At 44.4% G+C, this 12,840-nt stretch overlaps 1 protein-coding gene across 1 annotated transcript in view; it reads left to right on the top strand.

Moving 5' to 3' along the window:
• The window catches only part of CCDC6 (coiled-coil domain containing 6), a 33,120-nt gene that overhangs the window by 4,144 nt on the left and 16,136 nt on the right, over positions 1–12,840 (top strand). Inside the window, exon 2 of the mRNA XM_088129943.1 lies at positions 10,030–10,179. Coding sequence (XP_087986069.1) covers positions 10,030–10,179 — 150 coding nt within the window. The remainder of the gene's footprint in view (positions 1–10,029; positions 10,180–12,840) is intronic.

The raw sequence follows: 12,840 nt of genomic DNA, 5'->3' as shown, positions 1-12,840 counted from the left end.
GAGCTTCTGTTGAAGTCAGCCGGTTTCTGACAGCAGATGCATTTCTTCTTCTTCTTCTTCTTCTTCTTCTTCTTCTTCTTCTTCTTCTTCTGAAAGAATGAATGAATGAATGAATGAATGAATGAAAGAGAAAGAAAGAAAGAAAGAAAGAGAAAGAAAGAAAAGAAAGAAAGAAAGAAAGAAAGAAAGAAAGAAAGAAAGAAAGAAAGAAAGATGGTGATGTCCTTCAGTAGGAGGCCTTCAAACAAACCACTTTGCTATGTAAGAGGATTGATTGCCAGAGGAGATTTTCTCCAAAGTCTGAGATTACTTTGAGTAAGCCCTTTCTGGGAGGAAATCAGAGCTAATTGCCAAGTAGCTTTTGATTCAAATACGTGGCAGAATTATGAGGCTGCAGGCCAAATGGTTGGATTGCATTGAGACGCATGGAGACCTGCCTCTTCTGAAAAATATTTTGAATTTGATGTGTTGCAGTGCTCTTCTCGGTGTTCTCTTTTTGCATGCTGGGTCTGCCCACGGCCCGCTGGAGAAGTTTTCTGTCCATCTAGTCTACTTCAGCAAAAATACTTTTCCAGGCTTTGTCATACTGTGTGCCTGACCCAGGTAGGTCTTGTGTCTCTACGCATCTCCAGTGGTGGTTGACCAACAGTCCAAGGCTAAGCATTTTAACACAAGGATAAAAGCTGTTTGGCAGTTTTCTCATTCTTGTTGAGACAGAATGCGGGAAAAAAGCTTTACTAAGTGGAGAAGAAGAAAAAGTACAGTAGTTGGCCCAGGCAGTCACTACATCTATCTTGGTCAGCAGGCAGTTTCAAAGAAATGTGTCCATCAGTCACCAATAAAATAAGCCCTTCATGCCTCTTTCTGTCTGTCTGTCTATCACTCAATCATTAATTATTAAGCAAATGTATATGGTTCTCCATCTTAACTAATAACTCTGGGCAGCTGCAGGTTTCAAGTACTGGACTTGGAGCTCCCTGTTGACCCAACCTTACCTCATGCCCACAAGGTATACCTGTCCTGTGCTTGCTCCTGCCCCAGCTGCTCTTTTCCAAGGTGAAAAAGGGCCCGGGGTGGGCACTAGAGATGCTTACGCATGTGCAGAAAGGAAGACTTACAGGCTCGTTTGTTTGCTTGTTTGGTAGCTTGGTTTGCTACCCGGAGGGAGCTCAGGGGAATAAGGTCCAGGTGAGAAAGTGTCGCACGCTCGGGTCAGGCCCCAGGGTGGGGAAAGATCCTAAGCACAGGTGGCAGTTTATTGCTAGCCTGAAGAACTGCCTCCGAAAGGCAAGGTGATGCACTGCGGTCCCCGCCGTCAGTCTCACATCGACCTGGGTGTGAGCAGAGGAGAGACTGTTTGCCTCAGTTGTCTCTTGGCTGTGGGGTCCTTCAAAGGACCCCATCAAAGCACTAAGCAGCAAAACCACCTTGCGAAGTCAGGAACTCAGAATAGAAATTCTAACAAGATACGTGGCTTGGTGCATATTTATTTATTTATTTATTTGCAGGGTCATAAGCTGCTCCAGAAGAGCCCACGTGGTGAGGTAGCGGTGAAGGCGCTGAACAGGAGCAGGGAGGCCGAGGTTCTCGCCCTCCCTCAGCCACCAAGGCTTCTCCCTGGGGGTCTCTGGGCCTGTCCCTCCTCTTGGCCCCAGAGTGAATGTGGGGCAGCGGTGAAGGGGCTGAACTAGGAGTGGAGAGGCCCAGGTTCCCTCCTCAGCCCCCAGAGCTCATTGCCAGTGGATGAAAATGGAGCCAATGGGCAGTTATATTCTGAACAGGAGCTTTAGAGTGTCTTTTCCGGGTTGGCTCTTGGTAGAAGAGAGGCTGGATGCAAAGGCAGATCTTCATTCCTTGGTTAATTAAACTGCCCGTTCTGTGCTAAGTGCTGCCTTAGTCTGAGTGCTGTGCATGGGCCTGTGGGCCTGGGCCTGGGCCTGGGCCTGAGCACAGGAGCTACACAGGGACGGGCCTAGCTTAGCCTTCCCTCAGAGCAGGAACATGCCCCCGCTCAGCTTTCAGATGCCGCCCCCATAACTCTGAGGCTGTGGGGGGTGGGACGCTTAGAGGAGGTGTAGCCTCTGCTGCTGCTTTTTCTCATTTTCTTTCCTGTCACTTTTTTGACTCCACCACCTTTGTCCTGTGGCTTTTTCTGATGTATAGTGCATGGCATTACATTATTTTAATAACTGCGCATTTCCCTCATAAAAGAAAATCAAAGGAAATTTCAGGCAGAACCTGGGAGAAGGCCCAAATGGAAAAGAGCAAGTTAAGCAAATTGGCAATTCGACCTGCTCTTTTGTTTCTCCTCCTTGTATGCTACAAAGAGCCACCATAACAGTGCAACTCTGTAATTTACAGGTCAGAAATGTTAAATATTGTGGCAGGTAAGCCTTTTCAAGTTGGCAGGAATAATACTTCCTACCAGCCTTTTGACACCCTCATATTCTGCTTTTCCAGTTGCCTCCTGTGAGGGACTGCAAGAAAGTAACTCGTGAAATAACAACCTTCTTAATTTACCTGGCCCAGTATTTCCTTCCAGGCGAGACCTGAACAACTGGAAGTAAAATTCATGGCATCGTAGGTGTTCCATGTACTTCTTCAGGGAGCCCGTTTGATAGAACTTAGCTGCATTCCCTACTCCTGGCAGTAATGCACTCATATCCCATTGGAAAAATGAGATAGGAGGCAAAATTACACTTCTGAGAAATCAATAGGCTTTATTTTCCAGTGCAAATAGTAGAAATTATGGGAAGGACTTTGTGATATGTGGTGGTCTGGGCAACTCTTTGGTGGCCTTTTCTTCCTGGACTTTCTTTCTATTCCTCTTTTGTGTTGTGAATCTGCACTCCAAGGCCATTGGAGTGCGGATTTGTCTTCAGCCCCGGAATTAAGCTGAAATGTAGTACAAGATGTTTGGTTTGCGGGGGGGCTGGCGGGCTGGGGAAGGAATTAGCCTCTTGGTTGTATCTGTTGGAACTCTGAGGTCCATTTTGTATTTTTGGAAAGTATTTTATAGAATAACCAGAATAGGTCATCCCTCCTTCCCACCCAACTTCATCTTTGAAGTTAAATAATTACATGTTGGGGAAACTAAACCCTGTTGCTTATAACTCTCTTCTCAAAATAGTTTTCTAAAGCTAATTTTTTGCCGGATGCCTTTAACTTTGTAGGAGAAGGTAGCCTTTCTAAAAAGCCATCTGAGGAGGAGAATCTGTTGAATACTTTGACATCCTCCTGTTCTTCCATCGCAACTCAAGACGCTGCTTGTGGATTTTCACTCCATCTTCTACCTAGCTGTGATTGGGGTTAACTCTTTGGCTTGTATATTGTATTCACTCTAAAAGTCAAATGAGATTTTGTTTGTTCTATTTCAGGAATATATTTTAATTTGCATGAAATTAGAGATCTGTTTGTCACTGAGACCACTTAATCCTTTTGACTGACTTTTCACATCTGTTGATGATTCTGGCTGTTTCCTCTGCTCAAAAATCCCAACTGAATGTTCTTGCTGGGAGTAGCTGAGCTGGGAGCAGTGGGGTTAATTGATAACATTGTGCTGGAAGCTTGGTTTCCATACGTGTAAGTGTTTCTGGTCAAAAAGATTTGAAAACCCAATCTGTTGCAAATTACAGGAGGGATACTCTGTGAGGAGGGTACTCTTTTAATGGGGCTTTACGTACATTTCAACATAGAATTTGGAATTCAAGTAACAGAACCTCGGTGCTATAAAGATGCAAATTCAGTGTCTTCCTTTAACATTTGTGATGGAAAGAACAGTTGGAAGACTTATCTGTAATTCTGATATTGTGAACATACCCTGAGGTTAATCTTGGCATCTGTACTCATAATTAACTTCCAATTCCAGACGTTTAAAGAAATGAAGAAGTTAACATGGAGACCAAGGGGTTGCCAGCCAACCAGTCTTCATAGCTATTTTGATTCTATTTCTTTTGTTCTCTCCTTCCATCCCCAATGAAACAATTTTCTCAAGGGATAGGATGCCACTTTTTTTTTTTTTTTTTTTTGCTACTGAAGTTCTTACTGTCTCTGTATTCTTTTCCCATGGTTTGAAGGGAGGGGGTGATGCGTAATGTGGCCTGAATGTTGAGTAACAAAACATGTCTTTCGCTGTCACCATGAGTCTAGCGTTGGTTTCCTTGGAGGTCTCCTAGTCCAACCCCCTGCCCAGGGCAGGAATCCCCCTGCCATCCCAGACCAGTGGCCATCCAACCTTGGCTTGAAATGATGGAGCGATGGAACCCCTGTGACTCAGAGGCAGGCTATTCCCCTGCTGAAGAGCTCTCATGGTTCCGGAAAGTCCTCTTTACCTCACGTTTGAATCTCTCTCTTTAAAGCTTCCAGCCGTTGGTTTTTGCCCTGTCCTTGGAGCAGTGGAGAACAAATCCACATCCTTTTCTCCATGACAAGTATTGGAAGACTGAAAATTCCCTTTTTTTATTTTTGTGGAAACCATCATGTTTGTAGATGATGATTTAATAACATTTCTCTAATGTATTCAAAACAGAGTCAGCAGGACAAACATATTAGCTTAGTTCGCAAATAAACATTTGTCTTGTGTCTCGAGGCTCCTCCATGTGATGCTGCCCTTTGCCATCTTCTTACACTTCCATCTCGAGTTTTGCCCTCCGGGTCCTGCTGTCTCCAGCACTGGAGGCGCATCCAGCTTGCAGGAATGGGTTTTCAGTGGCCCTTGAGAGCTGTGAAGCATCGGAGTGATAAAAGAGCCCTATTTGGGAAACTAGAGTGTCCTGGGTGAGATTTGAATTCCAGCCCTCATTGGCACAATATGACATGTGGCACCACACATTTAGGGGTGCACTGATTTCTCTGGTACAAAAAACAGCAGTTTATCTAACTGTTAAATCTGGAAAGTTAGGAGCTAAGACTACCCATATAGCTGTAGTTAAATATTTGTTTGCTCAGAAGGCTAGTAATGTCAGTCAGAGGAAGAAGCTTTTTTAAATAATCTATATAAACATTTACCTGTAACAGCTTTAAATTTAAATCTTTAAATTCAGGAGTTTGTCAATCTGGCAATAGCTGGATGCAATGAAGAAAGCAATTTCTGGGTTTGGGGTTTTTTGTTCCCTACAAGCAATTGGACTTTCCTCCAGTTCTTCAGTTTGTCTGATTCCCACACACATTTTACCTAATTGTGTTCCTCCTAGACATTTAACTATTCCTATGTGAATTCTTCTCTTGAGTTGCTATAGAGTTCTCAGATCACTTCAGGTTAAATGATTTAAAACATGTTATGAGAATATCACACATGAACAAGGCTCAGGAGGATGTTATGCAAGTGAGCCCTGTTAATAGGCATCCGTAGAATTGCTGTCTGAATCTTACATCTTTTGCCTTTATCTGGACTTACAACATTTTGCACAAGTTGTTGAGGTTGTTGCCCGTTCCTCTTGATGTGGCTGCTCTCCTGCATTTTGAGTGAGGCCGTTTTTGTGAAAACCATCTCAGGGTGAATTTCTGTATGAGAACATCAGCGTATCAAAAATCTGGTGCTGCAGCTACGCAAGTGACGGTTTGGGGAGCTCTTTAAAACTTACTGTTGTGATTATGCAAATTGTGAGGCCATAAGAAAGCCCTGTTCACACAGATAATGATTATATAGCTTGTTTAGTGTGCATGTGTAACACACACGCACACGCACACTTTCATTAAATTTGCAAATACATATAATGCAATTGAAATAGTATGAAAAGAGAAGTTTACTTGTGGTACTGGATTGCCAGAAGTGTTCCCCCTCTCTTATGACAGAAGCGTTCTCATTGTCTTTGAACATAAGCAGATTTTACCCTCTGAATTCCTCTTTGTGTTGCTGTGCCAGTTTCTTGAGAGAAAGAACTAGTGCGAAGGTTGAATTTCCCCATAGCGCTCTCACAAGCTCAGAGACTAATGAAAGTTTAAGCCTCTGGAGGTCCATTCCAGTTCTATAAACACAAAATAATCCTCCCTTCCCCTTGATCTTATTATGCCTTCTCAATATGAAGGCAAGTATTACAGCTTCAGGCTGTGAATTGAAAGAAAGAAAGAGAAAGAAAGAAAGAAAGAAAGAAAGAAAGAAAGAAAGAAAGAAAGAAAGAAAGAAAGAAAGAAAAAGAGAAACTCATGCCCTGCTTAAGCTGTGTAATTTCTGAACCCTTGCTGTGAAAAGTAGGAGTCTTTCCAGACAGAGGCTCTTCGTGGTGGCCTTTAGGGATCTCAGGTCCTGCTCAGAACCTTCTGGAGGTTGCACAGCTCTTGAGGAGAGGAGGTCTCCCTCTGGGCTTGGCCTGGGGCAGCCACCCAGAGGCACTGGGGCTCATTTTTGGCCACCCCAGGAATAGCACATTCATGTCTGAAGTCACAGTCATGGTAGGATATCCCTTCTTTTTCCTGTTATTTTCCTTCATTTTAGCCTTGTGGGTTTCCCTGCTTGAAAAGTTTTGGCAAATCCCTCTTGTGCGTCTTCGTAAGCCTTTCGGCCTCCCAGACGCAGCCTAGTGTGGGAGCAAAGTCCCCCTTGGAAGATCCCAGTGTAGATTTTGTTATCCCTGCCAAGGGCTTATTAAGCAAGCTCATTTCAGGGGCTTGGCCCCCTTGGGAGCCCTTACAGCAGCGTTTCTCAGCCTCGGCAACTTTCAGATGTGTGGACTTCAGCTCCCATGGCTGGCTGGGGAATTCTGGGAGTTGAAGTCCACTCATCTGAAAGTTGCCAGGGCTAAGAAACGCTGCCTTAGAGCAATGCCAGTGGAGGTCTTTCAGCTTCCTCTAAAGCTCCCAGCAAGGAATTGCTTGGGGATTCTCTCGACTGCTCTTGAGACTGTCTGAGCTTCCCATCTCTGGAGGGAAGGCTTCTGCTCTGCTGCCTTTGCCCTGGAGAAATAGCTGGATAAAAGGCTGCCTTGCCTAGTGCTAATCAGGGCAGGAAGAAGAGGGATTATCTCTGGCAATTCAGAATCTTTTTCTGTGCCACCTTTCTATCTCCACCATGGCTAGACTCACTGAGCCAGACTGCCCAGTCTCTTCTATGTCCTTGAGGTCTGGGACTCAATTTTGGGAGGAGAGGTTTGCGATGAATATCCTTTGAGGCCTTGTTCTTCAGTCTGTGACTAAGATTCTTCACCTCCTTCTCAGGATCATCAAGCTCAGATTTGTTTGCATGGTTTTGGGGAACTGTCTCCCCCCAATTTCCTCAAAGCCGTGTCTTCCCACCAGGCTTCCATCTCTTGCAGGATTCACCACTGGGCCTCACGGCATTAACCTCACCCCTGTCCCAATCAGCTGACATTCTTAGGTCCTTGCATTTCGTTACTCTTTAGAAGTAACTCTGTTATTAAACTAAGGCTCTCTGGGCACTACAGGTCACTGATGGGAAAAACCAAAGTAGCTTGATCCCAAGCGTCTTCCAGAATTTCATAAACATTGGCCGCGTATGACTGTGAGCATCAGATGTGGGGCTCCTACTTTCAGAATGAAGAAGGCTGGCTTAGAATAATTCAAGATATGCAGTAAAATGTCTTTCTCTGATATACCAAAGCAGCTTCTGTAAAAACTGAAATGTGTGAAAATTGGCAGGAGGAGGTTGCTCCTTGAACAACTGACAAGGAGTTTTTAGCTTTTGTGAGGTCACACGTTCTTCCTTCACAAGGATATTATTTCTTTGGGGGCAGGTGGTGGTAGCTAGACTCTGTCCATTCAGTTTGATGTCAGGGTGCCTCCTTCCTGCAGTGGTGATAGCCAGCCTTCTAGAACTGCTCATCCTGAGGTGTGTTTTCCTGTCTTGATGATTAATGGTGCCCCCCCCAAGCCATAAGAAGGAATAACAGAAGACAGATGCTTAATTGCTATCAAATCTTTGCAAAACACCTTCTGAATAATGAGTTCTGTTAGAACACATTCATACTGAGACACATAGCACTAGCCTAGGATTTTTAAGTCGTGGTTTGTTGAAGAAGTCATAATGGCCTTTTCTGCACTTGACAGCAAACCACAATATTGAACTGTGTGTGTCTCACGAAGCTGAAAAGAAATCATATTAGTGTTGTGTGAATCAGATCCTACTTCCCACTAGGGGGTGCAGAGTGTCTTATTTCCCCCCACACACAAACACACACACATACACTAATCCAGCTGTTCTGAGATTACTTTCCCTGTTTTCTGAAAGTAAACCTTCCAGACCAGGATATCATTTGTGGGTCCTGGACATGAGTTCCAAAGGAAAGATGGAATGAAAACCTAGCAAATACTGTAAATGTGGCCTGGCTCCAGACAGCCATTTCCTGGAGCAACTGGGTCGCTATGGTTCACCAGAAGAACCAGCTCTTCCAGAGTTCTCTAAAGAGCTGTTTTGCACATGCTAGTTTCTCTTGCACCTTTGAGCATCCGTCCATCTGTCCTTTCCCATCATGTACCTCCCCCAACCCTTGGATATGCCCCCAAGAGCTGTTCTAAACCTATTGTGATCTGTACTTTATGAATGTGCTTGAACAGCCAAAGCCAACAATCATTACATTTATAAGGGGTAATCATAACTTCATTGGTTTAATTTTAATAGCAAATTAAATTAAATCCTATCAACTTGGGCTTTGTTTTGTCTGGCCTCCCCACTTTCAGGGAGTCACTTCACTCAAAAGCTCCCAGGCTAAACATGTAGCACAGCCCTGGTTAAGAAGAATCCCAAGAGGGGATATACCCATCTGTTTGGCAGGTCTTGAAAAGACCCATGGAGAGAGAAAGGAAACACATCCCCTGTGCTAGAACCTGGTTTCCACCCCTCCTCTTAGTCCCAGTCTTTCACCTCTTCCTTTTCAAGATCAAGGCAAGGATGTAGGGCTTATGTGGCCTTTCCAGGCTCCTGGCATCACACAGAGATCATCCGCAGGCATTTCACAACATACAGGGAAGGTACAGATTTCTCACGTTAGGTTTGACATTTCACCTTCCAGCCAGTTGTGTTGCTTCACGTTTGGCTCCAAACTCTTGCTCCGTATGAAGTGACCTTTGTGCTCCTATGCTCCCTGTTCCGCCTGTTTTGCAACTGCCTGGCCAAACCAGAATGGCAAACCAGATTTGCGGGTTGAACTGTAGCACCAATAAGGTTTGCTACAAACCAGGAAAGATGTAAACTCAGTGGGGTATGTGAGGCGCAGCGTGCATGATAGCCACGGCTTGACTTCCTTGACCCCAATCCATAGTTTGAAGTTTGCTTTTAAACCACTGCATTTATTCTCTGTGCTGTGGGATCTGTGGTATTATAAGAGTAGAAGCATGGGGAGCTTTGGGAAGAGAAAGGAAATCTGTTGGGTTGCCCTGTGTTTTCACCCTGCCCATGATGCCCTGTGTTTTCACCCTGCCCATGATGGGTTTGATGGCTTCTTGGCTCAACAAGAATAGGTTGTTCTCCCTTTCCTCCTCCCCCACCCCACCTGACAGTGTATAACCTTGGTTACACTAAAGTCAAGCATGATGGGCAACTGGAAATGAAGAATGGACTTTATTCCAAATGACTGGTTCTGTGACTGGTCTAATCTGCAGTTGAGGGATAGGAGAGTCTGCCTCTGTGATGGCTAACAGTATTTGCGCTCTGTCCCAGGAACCTCAGTGCAGTGACAGGAAGAAATCTCTGCCCACAAACTCCTTGAAGTTGAAAAAGGTGCTGTCTGTGTCAGAGAATTCACCACCAAGATCCATTCCACGCCCACATCCATGCTCTGGTTTGCTGTCTGTCTGGCTTCGGTTCTGGAGCCAGGCACTCTTATCTGTAAGGTGCATATATGGCACTTTGGTTCCTATCTTTCTTCCTTGGCTCTCTAGATGAGAGGTCTAGGTCCTTTGTGAACAGGATGGCATCCTCGCTGGCAGGCAGCAAAGAGATTGGGTTTTGGTTTTCAGGATGGATATATTGGTGTCCAATACCTCTTTTAGTTAAGTGGCAGAAGGGCGTGGGCAGAGGAACGTGCAGGGTGCCTTCCAGTCCAGTCCTCTTGTCGTAAGGTTGTGTTTCTCTTACAGCAAGCAAGAGCAGAGCAAGAAGAAGAATTTATCAGTAATACGCTGTTTAAGAAGATTCAAGCTTTGCAGAAGGAGAAGGAGACGTTGGCAGTGAATTATGAAAAGGAGGAGGAATTTCTCACTAATGAACTTTCAAGGAAGCTGATGCAGGTACGTGTTCTTTTATTTTTGTTTTTCAAGGAAGAACTGCTCAGGCAACTCTGCTTGTTAGATAGGGAGTATATTTGTTATCATTGGAATCATCATTTTAAATCCTTAAGTGGAAAAAAGAAATGGGTATTAGGATGAAATGACAAAAAGGGTTATATCGGGCAAACATGTCTGTAAGCTAAACATTCCAAGCAGGGGAGTTAACAGACCAGTGGAAGAAAGATGGGTTGCAAAGGAGAATTTTTCCTTCGTTCTTTTTTTAAACTGGAGGCCAGGGAAAGCCAAGCCACCAGGCTTAACTGCAAAAAATTAAACAATAAAGACTTTTTCAAAAGCCAGTATTAAAATTATTAATATGTGAGTTATGCTTTGTGAATCACCCAAGATCCAATTTAATGGGACAAGTTAGTTCAACTCAGTGGTGAGGATTTGTGCTCCTGTACGGAGGTTCCCCCAGGCTGGCCGATTGATCTAGTGCAGTGTTTTTCAAACTTGGCACCTTTAAGATGTGTGGACTTCAACTCCTAGAATCTCCCAGCCAGGGTTAGTGTTAGGTGGCTGGGAAATTCTGGGAGTCGAAGTCCATGCATCTTAAAGGTGCCAAGTTTGAAAAACACTGATCTAGTGGCTCCGATTCAGTGCATAGCACTGATCGGGCACTTTGGTTTGAAGATCTGGTACAAAGGGATGGCGTGTTTTAATTGCCTTGGAACTGACCTTTGGATCAAAGCTTTGCACAGCCCAGCACACTTAGTCAACTGCAGAATGCCCCGTGGGGCTGACTTCCAAGACTGCCAAGGAGAACGGCTGCAGCGCTTAGATTTTGTTCTTGTTCTCTTGACCCTTCCAACCTATAATTTTTACTTCCAGGTTCCACTAGAAATACTCTATATCTAAATAATTTTTTATGTCCACGTAGCAAGGTTTAGATGATAATATTCAGTACCTAAAAAGGCAGAGTATGGTTGTAAATCACAACCCAACAGTTGCTGCTGCTGCTGCTGCTGCTGCTGCTGCTGCTGCTGCTGCTGCTGCTGATGCTGCTGCTGCTGATGCTGCTGATGCTGCTGCTCCTCCTCCTCCTCCTCCTCCTCCTCCTCTCTAGTCTGCCTCTTGGTCATAAGCAAGACTGTTGATGCAAAGTTGCTGGATCTACCACTCTTGGATCAAGACTTTAACTCTGCTTATTTTTAAAGCCATTTATCTTGTACGTACATCTTGGAGAATTTTCCTTAGCACCAGCCAAACTGAAAACGTTGCCGGGCTTTTCTTCTTAATGGGCATGTTCAAACCCTTGTGCAACTTCTCAGGGTTCCTGGGGACCATCTTTCTGGGTCAACACACCAAGTTTGTTCATGTATGACAAGACAAGAAATTGGAGGGGCCTTGAAGCTGCCGCTGCCGCTGCCGCTGCCGCTGCCGCTGCCGCTGCCGCTGCTGCTGCTGCTGCTGCTGCTGCTGCTGCTTGCAAGAAAATGCCTTGATTCTTCACCAGGAGGTGCAGTGGACAGAGCAAAAAGTAATAGACTCTCATCAGAGATGAGCTGGGCTCCTAGTTTGCCTATAAAACCCTAGACTGCTTAGGTTCTTTCTTTGGAGATACGGGGGGATGGTGTTGCATCAGCTGTCCATCTCTCTGTTTTGCCTGGCTTCCTATGGATGCATTCCCTGTGTATGAACAGCCCTCCCAAATTTTATCCATCTGCCTGAGTTAGTTTATTACATCTCTTGGTATTATTTTCACCTTGCTTGTCAAACAAAGTCTTCCATGGCTGTTCCATAACACGTCAGGCATTTGCTCCTTTTCCTCAGACGCAGTGCGAAAGGAAAGGAAAGATACAATCGCTTTGTGCAGACAATTTGCTAAGTAAGTCTGCGTTTTACTGCCCTCTAATCTCTTAGCTCTATTTTAATTGGCCTATTTCCCACTTTGTAAATTCACCTCCTGCGTGTTCCAGCCGACCTAGAGGCAGAGATGTTTGTGTTTCCGCAGCTGTATTAGATTTGAGTTGTTGTTTTCAGCTGGATTGATGTTGTTGCAACTGTTGCAGGTTTGTTTATGAATGCATACAATTAGTTTCTATGTTTCGAAGTCTCTCTCTTCCTCCTGGATCAATCAAAAGGTACTCTTGAGATCTGGCAATACTTATTGTTTGAGCAGGTAACCAGAGTCTGCTTCAAGATTCTGAACTGCAGGTCTTGGTGAAACAGAGAGTCTGTGTTTTGGAGTCCTCCTGGTTTTGCAATATTGTCCTTGCTAAAGAATTTCAGAGAAGTCAGAAATCTGTATGTTCTTTGCGATATTTGGATTGGGTTTTATAAAGGTATTAGCCAGTTATCAATCTGTGATACTGTTTATTTCTAAGGCACACGTTTCCAAATGTGTCTGTGTTGGAAGAGAGGAATATTGTAGCTTAATTTGTTGTCTACTCATCTAGCAACTCTCTGGGGACTGTCCACCCATGTCGGTCCCTGTCATCTCTTTCTTTTGAAGTCTGTTTGGTCCATGAATGTACATAAACCAATGGGGAAAAAAATTCTTGAGTCTATAATACTGTCTGCCACAGCCTACAAGGGCCACTCCTGACTCTTTCAGACTTCCCTAAACTAGTTTAATATAGCCGTTAAAGGGAACTTTATTAGATAAATGGAATTAAAATA

Source organism: Python bivittatus, unplaced genomic scaffold, assembly GCF_059951505.1.
Source record: "Python bivittatus isolate LINGU-HERP-01145 unplaced genomic scaffold, Pbiv_v1 ctg000050_np1212, whole genome shotgun sequence".
Taxonomy (NCBI): Eukaryota; Metazoa; Chordata; class Lepidosauria; order Squamata; family Pythonidae; genus Python; species Python bivittatus.
The sequence above is the reverse complement of the archived record's forward strand: the minus strand, read 5'-3'. Positions and strand labels throughout refer to the sequence as shown.